The 20,579-nt window shown below is 46.0% G+C and overlaps 1 protein-coding gene across 8 annotated transcripts in view; it reads right to left on the bottom strand.

Moving 5' to 3' along the window:
- Positions 1 to 1,613: 1,613 nt before the first annotated feature.
- The window catches only part of Wdr59 (WD repeat domain 59), a 71,134-nt gene continuing 52,168 nt past the window's right edge, over positions 1,614 to 20,579 (bottom strand). For 4 of the 8 annotated variants that reach the window (XM_085843564.1, XM_085843566.1, XM_029480627.2 and 1 more), the window contains 8 exons: positions 18,373 to 18,506; positions 17,586 to 17,667; positions 14,026 to 14,138; positions 12,641 to 12,791; positions 12,463 to 12,535; positions 10,784 to 10,910; positions 10,480 to 10,622; positions 1,614 to 2,957 (listed from right to left, as the gene is read on the bottom strand). In XM_085843564.1, the coding sequence (XP_085699690.1) occupies positions 2,722 to 2,957; positions 10,480 to 10,622; positions 10,784 to 10,910; positions 12,463 to 12,535; positions 12,641 to 12,791; positions 14,026 to 14,138; positions 17,586 to 17,667; positions 18,373 to 18,506 (1,059 nt within the window). In that variant the 3' untranslated portion in view covers positions 1,614 to 2,721. The remainder of the gene's footprint in view (positions 2,958 to 10,479; positions 10,623 to 10,783; positions 10,911 to 12,462; positions 12,536 to 12,640; positions 12,792 to 14,025; positions 14,139 to 17,585; positions 17,668 to 18,372; positions 18,507 to 20,579) is intronic. The other 4 variants (XM_085843565.1, XM_085843567.1, XM_021170561.3 and 1 more) reach the window with 1 other exon arrangement.

The following is a 20,579-nucleotide window of genomic DNA, read 5'->3' as shown; positions in this document are numbered from 1 at the left end:
TGGTGCTGACAGAGGCCAGAAAAAGGCATCTGATCCCTGGAATGGGAGTTACAAACGTCTGTGGACTGGCTTATGGTTACTGGGACTTGCATCTGGAAGAGCGGCCAGTGCTCTTAATCACTGAACCATCTCTCCAGCCCCCTATAAAACATGTTAAACTTGAAATCACTTCATAGTCACTAAGAAGGTTTTTTTGTTTGTTTGTTTGTTTTGGAAGACAACGCTCTTACAGAAATAATCCACACAAGAAAACTATCTCATTCTCAACAGGGGCAGGGCTTCCATTAGCTTCACAGTGGGATAGAGGAAGAGACCTTTCTCTGTAAATGGTGTGAACTCACAGAGGACCCAACAGATCTGCATCTGTGCACATCAGTCCGCCTGTTGTGGGACCAGCATCACGGCAGTGTCGACACAAACAAGGCTGGAGGAGTACAGTATAATACACTCAGATGCCTGCGGCCCTTCCTCCCCCATCCCAGCATACCAGGCTACACGTGCTGATGATGCACTGGTACCCAAACTTGCACATAGTTCAAGATCAAGCTTATGCCACGTAGTCTCATGACCAATTAATAATACAGGGGAGAGGTGAGGCCCACCTGTCACCATAAGATATAAGTACGAGTATGTGTGTGTGTGTGTGTGTGTGTGTGTGTGTGTGTACACTAGTAAACAAAGGACAGCAGACTGTGTTAGTACACGATTGTTTCTCACCCACATTATTTTACTTTCTTTATATGACAATTTGGGGGCTGGAGACAAAACAGTTCTGACTGACTTTGCAATCATGAAGATCCAAGTTAGGATCCCTGAACACACATGAAACCATCAAGGTGTCCTGAAAAGACTGATAATCCTAGCACCAAGGAACCAGATGGCCTCTTCTGTCACACACAACATACACTTGAAGACACACAGAGATTTACACACACAAAGTAATCCTTGAAAATATAAAATGTTGGTTTTTATCTACAAGGCTGATCTCCTAATCCATTCATGAGTCTTAAATCATAGTTTTAAACAAAGTGATATACAACACTTACCTATTATGGAACATGTGGTATTTTGTTTTGTTTTAGTTTGAGTGTCAGTGTGTGTGTTACTGAGGATCAAAGTTATCACCTCCTGTGTGCCAGCCAAGCATGTGATTACTAAGCCATCTCCCCAGATCTTTTTATGACGTTTGCTTGTAAGTGGCTTCATATATAAGTTAGGCTGGCCATCACCTCACTGTGTAGCCCAGGATGGTCTCAAACTTGAAACCCTCTGACCTCGGCCCCGAGAGTGAAGGGATTACAAACACGTGCAACCATAATCCAATGACACAAATTACTTATGTTTCTCGGGTTAATTAGTTTGGAATCATAAAATTGTTAAATTACATTTTTTGTATGTGTGTGTGTACATTCACATATCAAAGCACACATGTGCAAAGCACACATGTGGAGGTCAGAGGACTACTCTTACGAGTCAGTTCTTTTGTCGTGGCTCACGCTAGGGAGAAAACTGAGGTTAGTAAGCCAGGTGGCTGGCACCTCTGCCCACTGAGCCTTATGACAGGCCCAAGGAATTTCAATTTCTAAGAGAGAAGGATTTCAGTATAGTGGGCTTTGTTTTTTTTTTTTTTTTAAACTCTCTTCCCTGGTATAGACAAGTGAAACCCCTGAAAATCATGATGAGTTTGCAAGGGAGTTCAAGTAAAAAGCACCCCTGGAACCCAGCCAGCCTGCCCAGAGGCAGAGAGAGACTCTGGTATCAGTGCTGAAATGCAATCTCACCCTGTGCTAGAAGAAATAATTATGAGACTCTTGTGGCTAGAGAGAACCTTAATGTCAGATTCCGTTTCCTCTGTCAGATGATCAAAGTCAAATGGCATTTCCTTTACAAGTCATGAGACTAATTCTAGTCCCGTCCAAAACAGTTCCCTTCAGCCAGAAGTACAATGCAAAATGAGTCACTAAGACGGTCACTTTCCTTATTCATCCTCTCTCTGTCTCTGTCTCTCTCTCTCTCTCACACACACACACACAAGTACAAACTTCTATTAGTTAAAGGAAAGCAGATGAAGAGAAACAGAAAACATATACATCTTAAGTTTCTTATGGGGCTGGAATATAACTCAGAGGTATGGCTGCTCACCAGTATGTGCAAGGCACTGAGTTCCAGCCCTGTACCAAGAAAAAGAATGCTGAAGATATGTCCATCATATATTACACTTTAGTATTGTATTTTATAAGGCCATCATCAAGGTGCCAACTTCTAAAGTCACAGATACCGTAGTTCACTTGTGGATGGCACTAAGAGCCAGTGTCTTCTGGCTCAGGAGACTGTTTTGCAGCTGGTGTGTGCCTTTGTACTGGCATCTGGAGAGCCCGTTCCTGGTTCAAGGACAGCATCTTGAAGGCTGATGCTAGCTCTGGTGGCTCTGGAAACAGGTGCTTTTCCTCATGAAAACATCCACTGTGGACTCAACAGCCAGTGCAGGAAGGTCAGCTCTGTGCGTCCCCCTCCCTTCTTCCAGCACCATCCATGCCTGGCAGCCAAAGAGAAGGGAACACACAGGATCACAAGCGGATGCTGTGACAGTCTGTGGGAGTCTCCATCCTAAATCACGAGGATGGCCCTGGTTCTAGGACTTTCCACCAGCAGTAGCAGAGAGCCTTCTCCAGCACTTGCGGAGTCCTCTGGGATTTCCGGAAGTGCCACTGTCCTTTAAGTTCAGAAGGTGCTCTCCAGCAGGCAGTGGCAGCCACACCCCGTGGGACATACCTCCTGGGTCCGAAACCACTCCATCATGTGGCTCGTGTGGCCACCATGCCCACAGGTCAGGCAGAAGTTGGATGAACCCCGCACGGCCACATGGCAGATGGCACACTGGAAGGTGAAGCCTTTGCAGATGGCGCACTGGGTGCCACGGACCTCGCTCCGACAGTGACTGCAGTACACACCAAACTCTGCAAATGGGTGGACAGGGGCAAAGCAAGAGGAGACATTAGTTCTAATAAAAGCAGACTGAGTCTGGTTAGGTAAGGATACCGACTCCTCTCAGGATCCTCATTTCTTCCTTCTCTCTCATCCTCATGCATTTTCTTTCTCCCCGGTCAACCACGTAACTCAAAAACGTATCTAGCCGGGCGTGGTGGCACACGCCTTTAATCCCAGCACTTGGGAGGCAGAGGCAGGCGGATTTCTGAGTTCGAGGCCAGCCTGGTCTACAGAGTGAGTTCCAGGACAGCCAAGGCTACACAGAGAAACCCTGTCTTGAAAACACCAAAAACAAACAAACAAACAAACCGTATCTACTGGGGCTGGGGAGATGGCTCAGCAGTTAAGACCACTGACTGCTCTTCCAGAGGTCCTGAGTTCAATTCCCAGCAACCACACGGTGGCTCACAACCATCTGCAATGGGATCCAATGCCCTCTTCTGGTGTGTCTGAAGACAGCTACAGTATACTCATTTATATTAAAAAAAGAAACAACAAAAACAAAGCCTCTGTTACCTTTAATCCCTCCAGTAATTGGCTGTAGCGATTTTTATTTAACCAATAGCTTTAAATTAAGGAACAAGGTTTGCACAACAAAAGCTGGTAAATGTAGCCGGGTGTGGTAGCATGCCTTTAATTCCAGCAGAGGCAGAGAGAGGCAGAGGGAGGCAGATTTCTGGTCTACTGGTTTGAGGCCAGTCTGGTCTACAAAGTGAGTTCCAGGATAGTCAGGGCTATACAGAGAAACCCTGTCTCAAAAAACCAAAAAAAAAAAAAAAAAAAAAAAGCTGGTAAATGTGAGACTTCACTTGTCAGCCTAGACCTACTGTACAGAATTTATCATTATAATACATTAGCAACAGATCAAACCTCAACAGCTTCCTCTAGCCTTTTGACTACTCTAGTCCACACCCGTCTCTGTTGCCCACCTGCCTCTGTTGCCCACCTGCCTCTTTAATCTACTTGCCCTTTTTGGCTGCACTTTTCTCTTTGGCCAACCTGGAGTACCTGGACTAAGTTTATGACCCTGTTTTTTGCAAATATCCTCAGCTCCATCTCCCTTCCTGGTAACACCTGGCCAAGCTGAGACCATGAATTAGCCACAGCACCCACCCACCCATCCACCGCACATCAGCTCTGGAGAGCAAAGTCAGTTGAAGGAACCTCATCAAACGTGTTTGACTTTAGGCTCACGGGCAGAGAAGGGCCTGGGCATGGTATAACCCTGCTTTTCTTCCTTCCTCAAGCTACAACACTGAATCTCTGCCATAGTGTGCAGACTTCTTCCACGTGCCGCTGCTGCTGCTGCTGCTCTTATCAGCTATCCTCTCTTCTCATTTCCCAAAAAAATGGAAGCCCTTAAATGGGGACTGTGGGACACCTTCATCTCTACCAGCATTTTGCAAATTTCCAGAGGCTGATGGCTCCTCCCTCCTTTCTGACAGGAGGTACAACTGGACCTGGAGCGATGGCTCAGCAGTGAGGAACACTAATGTTTTTCTAAGGACCTGTGTTTGATCCCCAGGACTCACATGGTGGCTAAAACCTCATGTATGTACACATGCAGGCAAGACACCCGGGCTAGAGAGATGGCTCAGTGCGTAAGAGAAATGGTGGCTCCTCCAGGGATCTTGAGTTCAATTCCCAGTAATCACCTGGTGGCTCACAACTATCTGGTTCCCTCTCTGGCATGCAGTTATATGCATAAAATATATAAACAAACAAATCTTAAAAAATACGTATGCAGATAAAGAGTAAATCTTTACAAAATTAAAACTATAGCTGGGCATGGTGGCGCACGCCTTTAATCCCAGCACTTGGGAGGCAGAGGCAGGTGAATTTCTAAGTTCGAGACCAGCCTGGTCTACAGAGTTCCAGGACAGCCAGGGCTACACAGAAAAACCCTGTCTCGAAAAACCAAAAAAAAAAAAAAAAAAGTAAAAAGAGTAAAACTATAAAAAACCCAATCTCATTTCTTTTCTTCCCCTCTCTATCTATCCTTCATCTTAAGTTATATAATTTGAAATCAAACATGAATGGCTCAGCTCTCTATTTAATGGTCTAGATGACTATTTTAGGTAGCCCTCTAGAACTTAGTAAGAAAAAAGGCCCAACAGTAGATCTCAGTATGGATTATAAGATGCACAGGGAGACATAAGGACAGGAAGACTGTAGCAAGCGATCACACATGGAGAGACCTCGCTAAGCTGGCCCCAGACGATGGTCATGTGTCATGCAAACTGTCTTTTACTGTTTTAAACCAGCTCTGGTTTTCTTATTGCATGTGCTTGTTTTGGGCATATGTGCATAGATACACACACGGTCAGAAGACAACCTGTGGTTCAGTCTTCTTGTTGCTCTTCCAGAGGACTGGAGTTTGGTTCTCAGCCCACATGGAGGCTCACAACCACTTATAACTTCAGTTTTAGGGGATCCAATGCCCTCTTCTGGCCTCCTACATTTGGGGTACATAAAATCACTCAGGCATATACACATTAACTTTTTTAATCTTAAAAAAAAAAGGACCAGAATTTAAAAATATAATTAAATTAAAAAATAAGCATCTTTTTAATGTAAAGAAATCTATGTGGGCAGATCTGAATCTTTAGTGAAGGAATTATCCCTAGGGAAACAAACTCCTCTCAGATCCTGAATATCTTCCTCCTTTCTTGTGTTTGTTTCTGTTTTGAATTAACACTGCTCTTGCTATAGAACACAGGCTGGCCTCAGACTCCTCTCCCTCTCCAGACACCAAGGGCTAGAATTACAGGTATGTGTAAATACATTTAGCTGATTTAATAGATTTTTTGTTTTCTGTCTGCTGATCTGGTAACTTACAGACACAACAGAGAGGAAACTGGGCTTTCCAGCATAAGGAGATGACCGTTGTCTCGGGAGCCTGGAGGGCATCTTCCCTCCAGCCCTTGCTGAGCTCTGGATTTCTCCACGTGCAGCTACTTCCTCCAAATCCAGATGACTGACTCCTCTGTGCAGCTTACAGTCACTGCTCTTGGGAACATTTTGTCTGAGTCTCTTTCAGACCCCTCTTGCTCCCTTTCTACAATCCTGTAATACTGTTTTTATTGGCCCTAGGATATACATTCATTCTCTTGTTCTTTTTTATCCTGTTTTGTTTTTTGTTTTTGAGACAGGGTTTCATGCTGTCAAACTCAAAATCCAGCTGAGGCTGGACCTGAGTTCCTGATTCCAAGTTCCAGGACTGCAGGGGTGTATTCTCACACCTAGCAATAATAGTGTTTAGTATCAGTTATCTGTCTCATATTTCAAGCTCTGTGAACTACATGTACACACACACACACACACACACACACACACACACACACACCACACATCTATTTCTTTGTGTCGCCTGCATTCTTGCATGGTGCTTCAGAGCAGGAGATGTCAACAAGGCTTTGGCTCATACATCAGCGCCACATCTCTGTGATTCATGTTTTCCTAAAAACTAATTTCAAAAGACAAATTGTTCCCGGCTATCATATCATTAATCTCTTCTTGGTACACTCTCCTGTATTTAGAAGCTCTGAAAAAAAATACCACATTGTCAAAATTAGAATTTTGTATTTTTGTGTTTTTTTTCAAGCATGTATTCGTAGGCATAGCTTACTAAAATAACCCTGCTACTTAGGGTCATCTCTTATAAATATTGCTCTAGTTTATTTTTTCAAATGGAAACTAGAGACATATATGACATACAGAATTTTATGAACCTTGTCAAAGCCCAGCATTCCCTGTCACTCGCTAGAGGAGACCTTACCTACTGAGTCCACTGTTTTTGTTCACTGTCTCCTCTCTAAAGACCACTTTATACTGCCCGCTGCTCTACTCTCTGGAAATGAGTATTTCATAAGGACATATTCATACAAATACAGAATGCACTTCTGAGCCTATTCTGTCCCATATGGCCCATCTCCTCCTCTCCATCCCACTCCTCTATCCCTCAGGCAGTTTCATTTCTACTATCATGTCATAGGCACGCATGGTTTTATGTATACTAAAATCTAGAATCCACAAGGCAGAGACATGTGGAATTCCTTCATTATAGACATGGAGTTAGCTCATGTGAAAGGATAATCTCCAGGCACATGACTCCCTGCACTAACGCCACCCACTCCTCCTGCCTTACTGCAATGCCACTGTGTATAGACCCCACATTTTCTTTTTCCTAAGAATTTATTTGTATCTTACTTGTATTGGTATTTTGCCGGCATGTATGTCTGTGTGAGCGTGTCAGAATCTTGGAGTTACAGACAGCTGTGATCTGCCATGTGGGTGCTGGGAACTGAACCCGGTCCTCTGAAAGAGCAGTAAGTCCTCTGAACCTTTGAGCCGTCTTTCCAGCCCCATATTCTTATCTACTCACTGCTGATGGACAGAGGTTGGTTCTATAACTAAGCTATTATAAATCATGCCGCAATAATCACTGATGTGCAAGGAGTCCCATGATATATTGACTGAAAACAGGAAATGCAGTCAGACGCAGTGGCACATGCTTTTGGCTCTAGCACTCTGGAAGCAGAGGCAGGCAGGTCTCTGTGGTCTACATAGCGAGCTCCAGGACAGTCCCAGCCATGTAGAAGACATTGTCTTGACCCCCCCCCCAGCTCCCCAAATGCACCTCAGAAAACAACAACAACAACAAACAGTAAAAGCTTTATCAATTTATCTTCCTTGAGCAAGAGTCATGTTAACCTTATCTGTAGATCTTCTCATTTTAGTGTGTTATGTGCTGTCAAGGTGAGCAAAACTCAATCTATCTATCTATCTATCTATCTATATCTAATCTATCGATCTATCGGAGGCAGGATCTCTCTTTGTAGCTCTAGCTAGCAGGAAATTCACTGTGTAGTCCAGGCTGGTCTAGAATTCAGAGGCCCACATGCCTCTGTATCCCAAGAGCTAGATTAAAGATTTATCCCACCATTCCCAACACAAAGTGAATTCTTAAGTATCATATGCAAGCACTGTCTATTGGCTTCCCAGAGTGGAAAGTCCTTCTCTCTCCAGTCCCCCGAGCACAGACAGCAGCACCTGGCTCTGTCTTCCCTGGCTCTGTTGTGGCTAGACCACATTTGGCTCACACATTATTTACCTAAGCAAACATTAGTCAAGTCAGGTCTATGACGCTTTTCCTTTCTTGCGTATTTTGTTTCTCCCAGAGTTATTAACTGCCTCATTCTTTCATTTGCTTAGTTTGCTATGTACTTATCAATAATTCAGCACCAAACTTTCCCTCAGATGTCTGTGTCTTCTATAAATATACTCAAGAGTGAAATACACTCGACATTTTTCACCTCCTCTCCTTAGAGCCAGGGCTCCTGGAGCACCTGTCGGTCCTAGTCTCTCTCCAGGTTTGTCATGGTGATCACTCTTCTGATCCCTTCAGTTCCTGGGCTGAATCTAGCCCTGCTTCTTAGGTATGCTCAAACTTTACTTCGTACACAGCTGATAACGCGGGCTCAGAATTCTAGGTTAGAAATTCTTTTTCTGGAGATCCTGGAGTCTGCTGCCTGGCCACTGAGTTTCCCAGGGACACTGTCAGCGCTGACACTGTTCACTTTCTCTTCCTTCACAGCTGAGCTGTTTTCTTTTTCTGGAAGTGTTCTGGGTCCCCGATCTTTCTGCACTCATTGCGGTGGGTGGAGCTCTCCAGTCTGCAAACGTGACTCTGTTCTCTGCAGAACAAGCTTACAGTCTGCTGCTGGGTTCATGGCCTGTTCTACACCCTGGCAGGCACAACTAGAGCATCCTCCAAGGTCCATCAAACAAGACCAGCTTTTAAATTTCATCTCTGAGCCGGGCGTGGTGGCGCACGCCTTTAATCCCAGCACTTGGGAGGCAGAGGCAGGCGGATTTCTGAGTTCGAGGCCAGCCTGGTCTACAAAGTGAGTGCCAGGACAGCCAGGGCTACACAGAGAAACCCTGTCTCGAAAAACCAAAAAAAAAAAATTTCATCTCTGAGTCCCTCCTGGAGCACCAGGCAGGCCCAATTCCTAAGCCATGGCAGGGTTCTGTAATGGCCTGTTTTCTGACTAAAAGCTCAGGGTTTGGTTTGTTCAGGCCGTAAGTCAGCTGCCAATAACTTGCCCGTTTCCTGGCTTTGAATTTATTGCCAACCTTACTTCTCCCTGTGTAGTTAACACCTTTTCACAAAGTCCCTGTGCAGAAGCCTGCCAGGGTCTAGGGAGGGAGGGAGACCATGTGAGGTCAGCCCGCTCCCTCTGAAGCTCCACCCCTTCCTGTAGGGAATCTCTGCAGGAAGGAAACTCTGGCTTCTCACCAAGTCACTGCAGTCTCCTGAGTTCTGGCTTCCTCTTGGACACTGAGCACTCAGTTTCTCTAAGGGTCCAGGCTGGGAAGTCCCTCTGCTGTGCTCCCTGCATTAGTCCTTTCCACCCTCAGCTCTCATATAAAATATGCTTTTTTAATGTTTTATTGTTTTTGAGACAAGGTCTTACTAAGTATCCCCTAGCTGGCCTCAAACTCACTGAGATCCCCCTGCCTCTTCCTCTGAGTGCTGAGCTTAAAGAAAGGCATACCTCACTCTGCCTAGATAACACCTGCACTCTAACAGGTTTACATACCAACTGTAGAGTGACTTTTCTAGAGCCCCACTTGTGACCCCTGGAGACCCTGAGCTCCAGTTCTCCCATCTGTTTCTATCTGGGGTTTAACACTGTTACATGCTCAGCTCAGCTCACTAGTTGGAAACCCAGAGCATCACCAAAGCGTTGTCTCTCTTCCTCAATCCATACCTGAGTTATACGCAATGATACTAAGTGCACTTCATTCTGTTTGCTTTCAAGATGGGGTTTCTCTGTGTAGCTTTGGCTGTCCCAGAACTCACTCTGTAGAACGGGCTGTCTTCAAACTCACAGAGATCTACTGGTCTCCTGAGTGCTGGCAGATGACACCACAGCTGAGTCTGCTGCTTTCATTTTATGTGTATGGGTGTTCTGGTACCTGTGTGTTTGCTTGCTAAGCACATGTACGCAGTACCCACAGAACACTGAGAGAGCTTCAGATCCTTTGGGTAGAGTTATAGACCAAAGTGAGCCACCATGTTGGTGCTGGGAACTGGACCCAGTTCCTCGAGAACAACAACCAGTCTCTTAGGCCCTGAACCATCTCTCCAGCCAAAGTATGGCTACCATTATTTCTAATTGCTTAAATTTCCCCTCTTCTCTGCCACGGGCTCCACTGTGCTTACCATGGGCTTGATATATAATAGCTGGATGAATAATCATCTCTACTTCCTGTCCACATTGAGAACTATGTCCAAGACAAGCCGTCATTATAGAAAGTGAATCCTGTAATGATTATATAGCTGCCATTTTCAAAGGTTAGAAAAGACTCCAACACTTCGGAATCTTGGGCCTATGAATGAGCTCAACCCTCCACCCTAAGGTTATGGGCAAACACAGTCCAAGGCCCTCCCAATGGTGCCAGGAAACATAAAGTCATATTCACCGATCCCTTTGTGAGGGTCAGGAGGGCAGGACACAAACTTCAGCACTTCTGCTCGCTTCTCTCTCAGACCCCAGCGGTAGAGGATCTCTCCGTAGCACTTCTTAAAGTCATCAAACTGCTGGGTATTGGCAGGGTCCAGGAGCCTGGATAAACCCAAAAGGTCCCGTCAGTCCCTTAGGAGAAGAGGGAGCTCCTTACCTATTGGTGTTCAACCCTAAACTCCATCTTCGTGAGTGTGATTCTGAAGCTGAGAATTCTGTAGCTGCCACAGGGAAGGTGGCAGCCTTCTGGGGAAGATGGCTACCTTTTGTTTTTATCATGCTGGTCTCGTTCCCGCTCCCGGGGGTCACTGTAGGTCAGACTCCCAAAGCGGAGCTCCTCTGGTGAAGACTCTCCCCAAGGTGAAGACAGGTGCTCTGTCTCTCTTCCTGCTAAAGAAAAGCAAAACAGAAGAAAGATGGAGGCTGGGGAGGCACAGAAACAGGAAGCCTCTCCCACCTCCCACGCCCCACGCCCCATTGTGTGTCCACTGGATTCTCTGGAAGCCAAATAAGCCAAACTCAAGACTCTGAGAGATGGATGGAGCCCTACAGTCCTCTTTCCTAGTCTACCTCATTGTCTAGGGATTTATCACCAAGAGAGCCTGGTACACATGATAGCCAAGCAAATTATGATGTAGTGAAATAAGAGAATTCTATGCAATAATTCATTATAAAGACCTGCTAAATATCATGAGAAAATGCTCATGATAAAAATAAAAGCAGAACCGGGAGGTGGTGGCGCACACCTTTAATCCCAGCACTTGGGAGGCAGAGGCAGGCGGATTTCTGAGTTCAAGGCCAGCCTGGTCTACAAAGTGAGTTCCAGAACAGCCAGGGCTACACAGAGAAACCCTGTCTCGAAAAAAAAAAAAAAAAACAAAAACAAAAAATAAAATAAAAGCAGAATGCAAAACAGCATAAACCAAATGACTACCCCTACACACACACACACTCACACACACTCACACACTCACTTACACACACACTCACACACACACACTCACACACACTCACACACTCACACACACACACACGGGAGGGCGTGGGGGGGGGGAGAAGACAATGTTCTGGAATTATTAAGTGAGAGACACTGAAATAGCGATCATTACTTTTTTTCTCTGATAGTTTTTATTCTTTACTGAACATGTATATTCGAGAGTGTGTGTGTGTGTATATGTGTGTGTGTGTGTATACACATATCTTTCTGTATAGCCCAGGCTAGCCTTAAACTCCCAATCCTCTTGCTTTCACTTCCTGAGTGCTGGAATTATTTTCTAAGAGGCAAGGCCTTGCTATGTTGCTCAAAGGAGCCTCAGATACCTGGGCTGGGTAACCCTTGTGTTTGAGCCCCCTAAGAAGCTGGGATTGTAGATGTATATTACTACACCTGGCTAATGTTCTATTTTTATAATCATGAAAATTAAGATCATTCCCCCCCCCCAAAAAAGATGATGTTTTGATTTTTGCTGTTTTTGTCTTTTTTTGTTTTGTTTTTTGGTTTTTAGTTTTTTTGAGATAACGTCTGTGCAACAGAGCCCTGGCTGTCCTAGACTTGCTTTGTAGACCAGAGTGGCCTCTAACACAGAGAAATCTGCCTGCCTCTGCCTCCAGAGTACTAGGATTAAAGGCATGCAGTACCACGCCCAGTCTGAATTTTTTTTTTAATCCAGGAAATAAAAAGATATTTACTTCATTAAAGAAACCCTATGGCCACCTGGTTTCAGGCTAGCTTTCTTTCTCTCCACTGGAAGGAAACATGGGACGAGATGGATGGTGGAGGTGGCAGATGACCGTGGGTAGGGGTGTGGGGACAAGGCACGTGGAAGGATAAGGGGTAGGTTGTAGGGGTGAAAGTGCAGCACAAAGCTTCCATGTGAACAGCCCTCAGGACACCTTAGGAACAGCCAGAGTCCAGAGTGGGCTGGGTGATTCCCTCACCAACCTATGTTCCAGCCACCGGTGTTGAACCCTGGATCTGACATGCTGGAGCAGGACCCCGAGGAGGTGAAGCTGGGCTAGACGGGAGGAGGAACACAGTGGCATCAGAACACCATCCCACTTCCAAGTTACATTTGGGGGGGGGGCAGACCTCAAGGGAAGCCAGGAGACCATGAACTCACGTAGCGGCTGTGGGACACCACAAGATTAGAAGAACGATTAGGGAAAGGCCCAAAAGGGTTCGGTAAGCCCTGAGGCCGGGACTGGGCTTCAAACACGCTACAGAGCATAGCCAAGGTCTGAACGTCTCGGAGTTGGCAATAGTGAGCCAGTCTGTAAAATATGGGAAGAGAAAGAAGAAACTAAGATTAGGAATGAGGGAAGGACCCCTTACCAGCCATTAAACTCCTACTAGGGGCGAGGCTGGAGGATTTTTCCACCCTCCTCCTTGACCTTGTCAGAAACAGGACTTCCTACAGGTCCATGGCCTTACCAACTGTGAGATGGGTCCCATTTACTTTTGTTAGTAGCAACCTAGATAGGAATCTGAAAGCTTTATCTGGCAGTCAGGCATGAGCTCTAATGCAACACAGCGTCTGCAGAACCAAGCAGACTGACCTAGCACCTGAGAGAGGTGGTCCACACACTCTTGTGCTCTCTCATTCTCCCCAGCTCCGGAAAAAACAAACAAACAAACAGTTTTGTGGTAAGTTTCTAGGTGTGTCCTTTCTTTGACCTTATACTACACGGAGCCGCTCAGAGAACGCTGTCACCACACCGTGTCTGTTCCTGGACTAAGTGAGAATGATGAGGAACACGTTTACCTCAGGTTTCTTCCCCTTCCTTTCTCAGGACCACCACGCTCGAATCCGAGCTCAGGGACTGAGAAGGATTCTGTCTTGAGGCGTCTGTAAGCTAACAACAGCAAGCTTTAAAACCTGCCTATGGAAGAGGCAATGGGAGCATCATCGGCTGCCCCAGGTCTAGCCTCGACCAGCAGAGAAGCAAGCTTCAACTTGAAGCAGTGGGGTTTCTCTGCCAGGGCCCTGGGCCTCACTATGAGGAATAATAACTGAGTGGCTCACTTAATGCTTTAAACATTATTTTATATGCTCTGACTTGCTGTATTTTGGAGTAATAAGTTGAACATAAATCCGATGCTTTTATGAGCTATCTAACAGGATCCTACTATTGATAGAACATGAATACCAACACACAGCTCTGTCCTTGTTCCCATGGGCCAAACCACACAGCACCATGAAGACACTTACCATCTCCAGAGCCCAAAGGCCCGTGTGCCCAGTGGTGTGAGTGAAGGCCTAAAGCACTCTAGTGAGCATGGAACTCATAAGGGTTTCAAACTCTTGTGAGTGACAAAAGTTACTTAATGCCTCATACTGCCAGAAGTTCATTCTACACAGAGGCCGTTTCTGTGCTAAAAGCAAAGGGCCTTCCTCCCTTCACAGGTCTGCGCCTCTGCTCCCCTCCCCATGGTGGGACCATTTAATGTGTTTACAGACTACAACCCCTCCACTCATTCTCCTCACTTTTAGCTCTCAGAACCTACAGGGACTCCAGCAGTTGTCGCCCAAATGGATGTCGAGCCCAAGGTGTTTCCAAATCAGGGTCAGACTTCGGCCCAAGGCAAAGATCTGTAGCTACCGTAGCCAGCGACCAAACCTGGACAGACGGAAGGAAGATGCTCAAGTTCAAACCACAGAAGAGATGCATAGACCCTGCAAAGGGGCCCCATCTGTCTGCCCTCTTCCTACTGTCTGAAACCTCACTACGAGGATGCAAACGGCTCGGGCTGGCAGAATGCTAAGCCCCACTCAGACTTACTGCATTAACGCTGATGCATTAACAGGGTCCTCAGTGACTGACGATATATAAAGCTGAGAAACACTAGCCTTAAAACTTTCATTAAAAGCCAAACATGGTGGCTCACGCTTGCAACTCCAGCCCTTGGCAGGCTGAGACGGCCAAGAGTTGGAGGCGAGGCTATCCCGAGTTTCACCCCAACCCACAGCACATGGCCAAGCCATGTGAGGAAGAAGAACCTTCCACTAAGCAAGCTTCAGAGAGCAGACACATCACAGTCCAAGGCCCAGCTCCTTCCGCGTGCTTGGCCTCTTCTGAAGCTTCCCTGGTGAACAGGGTTGGCAGAGACCAAACCAGGGCAGCCCACAGCCCACTGAGGACCTGCTCTTTGTGCAGTGGGTGGAGAATGCTGTCACCTCCATTACAAAGTTTTAGGGCTCTTTTGAAACTAAAGAACAGGCCAAGAACTAAACAACCTTGGCTTTGTTTCTGTTGACATGGAGTCTGATGATCACCCAGGCCTCCAACCGCACGGGGCTTAGAATCACCACTCTAATGTCCATTAAATGTCTAGTAAACTCAAGGCCTTCACTGCCCATCAAAAAGAGATGAGCAACCCCTTGAGACCTTAAAAAAAATTGAATGCTACTTTTGGAAAATCTCTTCTGCTTTGTTTTGCTTTTTGTTTTGTTTTTTTTCTAGACAGGGTTTCTCTGTGTAGCCCTGGCTGTCCTGGAGCTCACGCTGTAGACCAAGCTGGCCTCCAACTCAGAAATCCGCCAGCCTCTGCCTCCCAAGTGCTGGGATTAAAGGTGTGTGCCACCACTGCCCGGCTTGTTTTGTTTGGTTTTGAAAAAGCAATATAACCATCATACCCACTACCTGGAACACACTATTCTAAACCCAAAAGGAAGAAGACACAAACTTTGAATCAAGTCTATAATTTGAGATGAGCAAGCAAATAAAAATGCGGGAAGGCAAACATTAGATATGTAAGATACAGCACAAGGGCAACATACGAAAAGTGACACACCAGTATTGCTCCAAGTACGGACATGCATCTCACACCCATCGCCAAAGTTATCGATGGCTGGACAGGTTTTCTGCCATGGCTGACTACTGAGTTGTGTTAGAGTCTCCCTCCATAACACACATTTCCTAAAGGCTTTCAACAGCAGCTCGCCCTGCATCTGCTTCGCTGGTCAATGCGAGGGACACGAAACAGGAAGCACATCTTCATCCAGAGCAGAAGAAAAACAGTAAAAATTCTTTGAGCATCACTGTCTGTCCATCAGGTCATTTCTGTCTTTACACATCATCAAGTCACAAATGACAGTCACACAACAGCTGTGGGAGGGAGTGTCCAGACAGCTAGGAGCAGTCACAGGTTTTACTTCATTTACTTCCTCATGAAGTCAGAAGTATGGCTCATTTTATAGCAGGGACCCTGACGTTCAGAAAGTCTGGGCAGCTTGCTGGGGATCACACACAGAAAAGGTGTCAGGGCCCAGAAGTCAAGCAGAGCCCGCATGAAGACAAGCGTCTCCCCACATCACTGAGACTGGCCTAGCCTTCCATACCAATTCTGTCAAAAAAGCACTGGGGCGGGAGGAGTTGGGGAGAGGAGAGAAGGAAGAGAGAGAGAAGGAACAGAGACATGCAGGAAGAGAATAAGGAAGAGGGAGAATACATGAAGGAAAAGCTGTAACCCTGCTGAGAGAATGTTCTTTGGGGTGGGGCAGTCTTCAATGATGTCACATCCCCCATGGGGGAAATTCTTGTGGTTCTCACACTATAAACCCCTCCAAGGCTGAAGGCCTGAGAGAACTTGCCTGGGGCGTTCTCTAGGACTCTGAGCTGGCCTTGGCTAATTCCTATTAGCTCATTTTGCCTTCTTACTGTTCAGAGTCTGGTGGGTGGGGCTGACCGAAATAGATTAAACCATTAGGGAGTTTTTTTTTTTAAAGGGTTTCCGGGAGAGATGATATGATATTCATTGCTAGATGAATGGAAATCTTAGAGATTTTCTTTAATTAGATATTTTCTCTATTTACATTTCAAATGTTATCCCCTTTCCTAGTTCCCCTCCGAAAACCCCTTCGCCCCTCCTCTCCTCCCCCCTCCCCAACCACCCACTCCTGCTTCCTGGCCCTGGCATTCCCCCTATACTGAGGCATAGAACCTTCACAGGACCAAGGGCCTCTGTTAGGGATGTTTTTAATCAAATGAAAATCAAGGGAAGGCCTCCTCTGTGCTGACTCACTCAGTTATGAGGGAGGGAAACTCTGAGCTGCTGGCAGAGCTGCTAGTGACGTCCAAAGCTCCGTCTTGCCATCAAGAAGAGAACAGAGAGCAAGACAGACAGGACGGGCCTGGCGTTTGCCCAGGGCTGGTGGGAAGAACTGACTGAAAGACCAGAGTTTCTTTTTATGGGTGATAAAAACACTCTGCACGGTTTCTAATGAGAGCACTGACAACACTAGGTACTCTAAGTATCTCACTGTAAGTGGCAGACTAGTGATGTGCAGACCGTGTCTCAGTAAAAAAGAACAATACATGGGAACCTCCGGAGATGAAGGAAACGGACATCTTACATATACTGTCAGATTTTACTATTTAACAATGTACTACTATTTTACAAGTATGGGTGTTTTGCCCGCAGGTATGTCTATCATGCACATGCCTGGTGCCAGAGGAGGCCAGAAGGGGTAGCTGGATCCCCTGGGGCTGGAGTTCCAGATGTGAGCCACCACATGGATGCTGGGAATTGAACCAAGGCCTCCTGTCAGAGCAGCCAGTGCTCCAGCCTTCTCTTCGTCTCTCCAGCCCCATGAAGTCATGTTTAAACTGAGCATCTCTACCTTGAAGTACACGCTGGTAAACTTTCTTATGAAATATTTTTTTAAAAATTAAAAAAAGTAATTGAGGTGAAATGACACAGGTACAGATTCTCAAATTTAGGCGACAATGATCACTGTGGCATTGAAAAATAAACCTACATAGTTTAAGGGAAAAAAGCCACTTAAGGATCTTCCCCACTTAGCACTAATAACAAAATTTACCCACAGGTGGCAGTGGTGGCACTTGCCTTAAATCCCAGTACTAGGGAGGCAGAGCCAGGCAGACCTGAGTTTGAGGCCAGCCTGCTCTATAGAGTGAGTTCCAGGAAAGAGAGGGAGAGAGGAAAGGAGGGAGGACAGACTGGCAAAGAAAATAAAAAAGAAACTTCAAATAGTGGGCACACCTATCAGTGTCACTAGCTGACAATTGTCAAGGCCAGAACCTCACCAACACGATTGGCAGTACCTGGACAAGATCCTTCCTTCCCACAAGCATGGCAGAGGTAGCATTCTTCTGACATGTCTCCTGAGTGTCGTTCACATTCAATCTGAAATTAAAACAAACAAGACTAAGAAGGCTTCTACGTGAACTTCCCAAGAATTCCTCCTGATTTAACAGCCTAGATAAGTGTCTTTGGTTGTCACTCAAAACACCTCCTCTATCTGACAGGTTGGGAAGGGTTAATTAGAGCGGGTGCTGCAGGGCTTAGGGTCCCACCTGGGGAGGACCTGAAATACTACTTTCAGGAGGAGGCAATAAGAAAAATATTAATTAGCTACCAGCTTTTCTGTTGAGTTCTCAAGGTTTGGGATTTAAATGTGTGCAAACTAACTGTGACTTCCATCTAAAAAGTATTGTGCTGTGGGTATATTTCAAAAGATAACACTTTCTGTGACGTGTTCAAGGGCTTGGAAGACCTACAGGCCAGCCTCCGCTCCTATTGTCTTTCAATAAAAGAAGGATCTAAATTCAGCTTGCTGGACCCCGAGCTTCAGCAGAGACCATCGGTGGGCCCAAGGTTATGCTTTCAGTTAGGTGAGATCCGGGGCAAGGAGGGCCCACCAAGCTGGGTGCCTGACCTACACAAAGAGCGAGGTAAGAAATGCACACTCTTTGAAGCCACAGTTTGTGGCAATTTGTTAGTCACCATCAAGAAGCTACCACACCAAGTTTCCCCAAGTTGTCTAAGACTTTACAAAGCCCTGCAGCTCCCAGGTGCCATGCCCCGTGCCGCCTGGGCCCATGGACTTACATGTACAGCTCTCCCAGGGACTTATGAACCGGAAGGAGGCACGAGACATCCTGGATGATGACCTTGCCGGCAGCCTTAATGGGTCGGTTGCTGGAGTCGGAGCCTTCCCGCTTACTCTTCCACCTCCTCGATTTCTAGGGGAGATGACCAGAAGTGACTAACGGGGCCTCTGGAGAGTGGGAGCCTACAGTTGCACAGTACATCATATTTGGGTCATTGGTCATTTGCAGAGACTTTAAATTACATCGTGCCCCACAATTACATGAAATCAGCATCTGTAGGAAATAAAAGGGTAACAAATGGCCCAAAGCTCTTGATCCAAGACCCTCATGGGGAAACAAGCACCTACTGCAGGGCCATCTACATTCTGCAGGTGCTCAAATATAGATACCAGGAAGCCAGAATTAATTAATTTAAAAATAGCAGGTAAAGAAGTTAGTAAAGATTCCCCACAAACGGGGAAGGGGAACTTTAGGGTGTTCAGTACTAGGTTCAAAGTTCTTGCCTGAAACGATTCAAAGGTTTTTTTTTTCTTCATAGACAGTTTCAACAGGGTTAGTTGATATTTTAATTCAGACACGATAGTGTGGGCTCTGCAAGGCTAATATGTCTGAAGACAGAGACACTGGGTAACATAAGACCTTGCTTTTGTAGCAGGCCTGAATTATTTCTACAAGCGATCATTTCTGAAGGTCAAAGATACTAAGTTGGGGACACCGAGTTAACAGACATGGGAGACGCATGTTTCAGCTCCCAGAGCTGCCCCAGGAAGTGGCTGTGAGGAATGAGAAATGTCGTGGGAAACAAAAAGTCACAGAGTGTCGCCCCATCTGGCATCTTCAAAAAGACAACCAGTTATGGGAGCAATGTCCTATTTTATTTCCAAAAGTTAAAAGAGGTCACCAAAGACACTTGATTAAGTAAGGGAGCAATACAGTTATCAACAGGGAGGCATAAGGAGCAACTAAAAGGGGCTTGCAGTTTGACATCAGAAAACTAGGGTACTGTGTGTTCTGGCTCAATATGGCCCTAGGCAAGCTAATCCTAGTTAATTACTTGCTGTGGATTTAGTCTCATACCCGTCAATCTTTCTTGTGCTTAGTAGCTAATGCTGAGTTCTGCTATCCAGTCTGAAATCAGCAAGGCAACAGTGAGAAGACACAGATGCAGACTGCATAGACTTATTTAACATTGCAACCTAAAACACTGCAGTTACTGTGAATGCCCGTAAGTGGTCAGGAGCCACCACCACTCATGTTTCCACTCGTGAGTTTTGTATAATTACTTTCAGGAATCTGTCTATGTCTAAATCCAGGCGTTACAACCAATGCTCTAAGTGTGCACTGAATCGACTTCCCATGCTAATCAATATGTCTCGCGATCTACTAAATGTGGGCCGCCTGGGTTCCAGACAAATAAGTGAAGTAGGTTAGCTGAAACACCTATGAATTGTTCATCATAATTATCCACACCTCTTGATTCTTCAAAGGGGGTGGGGTGGGGCAGGGGAGCCGTGACCTGTTGTTATGGGGTAAGCCTCCAGTCTCCTACAGGCCCCAATTTCTTGAAGAAGAACTATGTCCATACTCCAGAACTACTATCCTTTTATCCAGTTGGGGTCGCTCACATAAGGGAAGGACATGTCAGAGTGGGCTGGAGCCAGGCAGTGTTAACTGAGACAAGACAGAAGTAGCCGCAGGAGCATGCGATGCATGGCCGGCTGCAGGGGTAACTAGTATATGGCTATCCTACAGAGCAGCACAGAAATGCTTAATTAGTCGAAAGCTACACACCCACGGGCTGAGTATGTGAGCTCGTTCAGTGGTGGCTGACAGTTACTGCCAAGCCTGGCAATCATGGTTTGATCCCTAGAGCCCATTTAGTGGAAAGAGAAAACTGACCCTCACGGGCTGTCCTCTGCCCTTCCAAGAGTGACGTGTTTACCCATGTGCACACAGAAGTGTAAAAAGCTTCCCTTTCCATTTCTATGCCAAAAAGATTCCATTTGGAAGGGAATATGACCATTCAGTGTATCTTCTGGGTTGGACAGAAGGCTGCTAAAAACACCGTGAACATGAAGTCACTGTGGCTCTTTAGTACAAAAAAAAGGGGGGGTGTAAGAGCTTGAACAGTTTAACAACTCACAAAAGCTCATCTAATTATACAATTGAAAGAAATGGAGACCTTGTGAAGGGCAGACAGGGCCT

Source organism: Mus caroli, unplaced genomic scaffold, assembly GCF_978045245.1.
Source record: "Mus caroli unplaced genomic scaffold, Mus_caroli_1 scaffold_10, whole genome shotgun sequence".
In the NCBI taxonomy this organism is placed as follows: domain Eukaryota; kingdom Metazoa; phylum Chordata; class Mammalia; order Rodentia; family Muridae; genus Mus; species Mus caroli.
The sequence above is the reverse complement of the archived record's forward strand: the minus strand, read 5'-3'. Positions and strand labels throughout refer to the sequence as shown.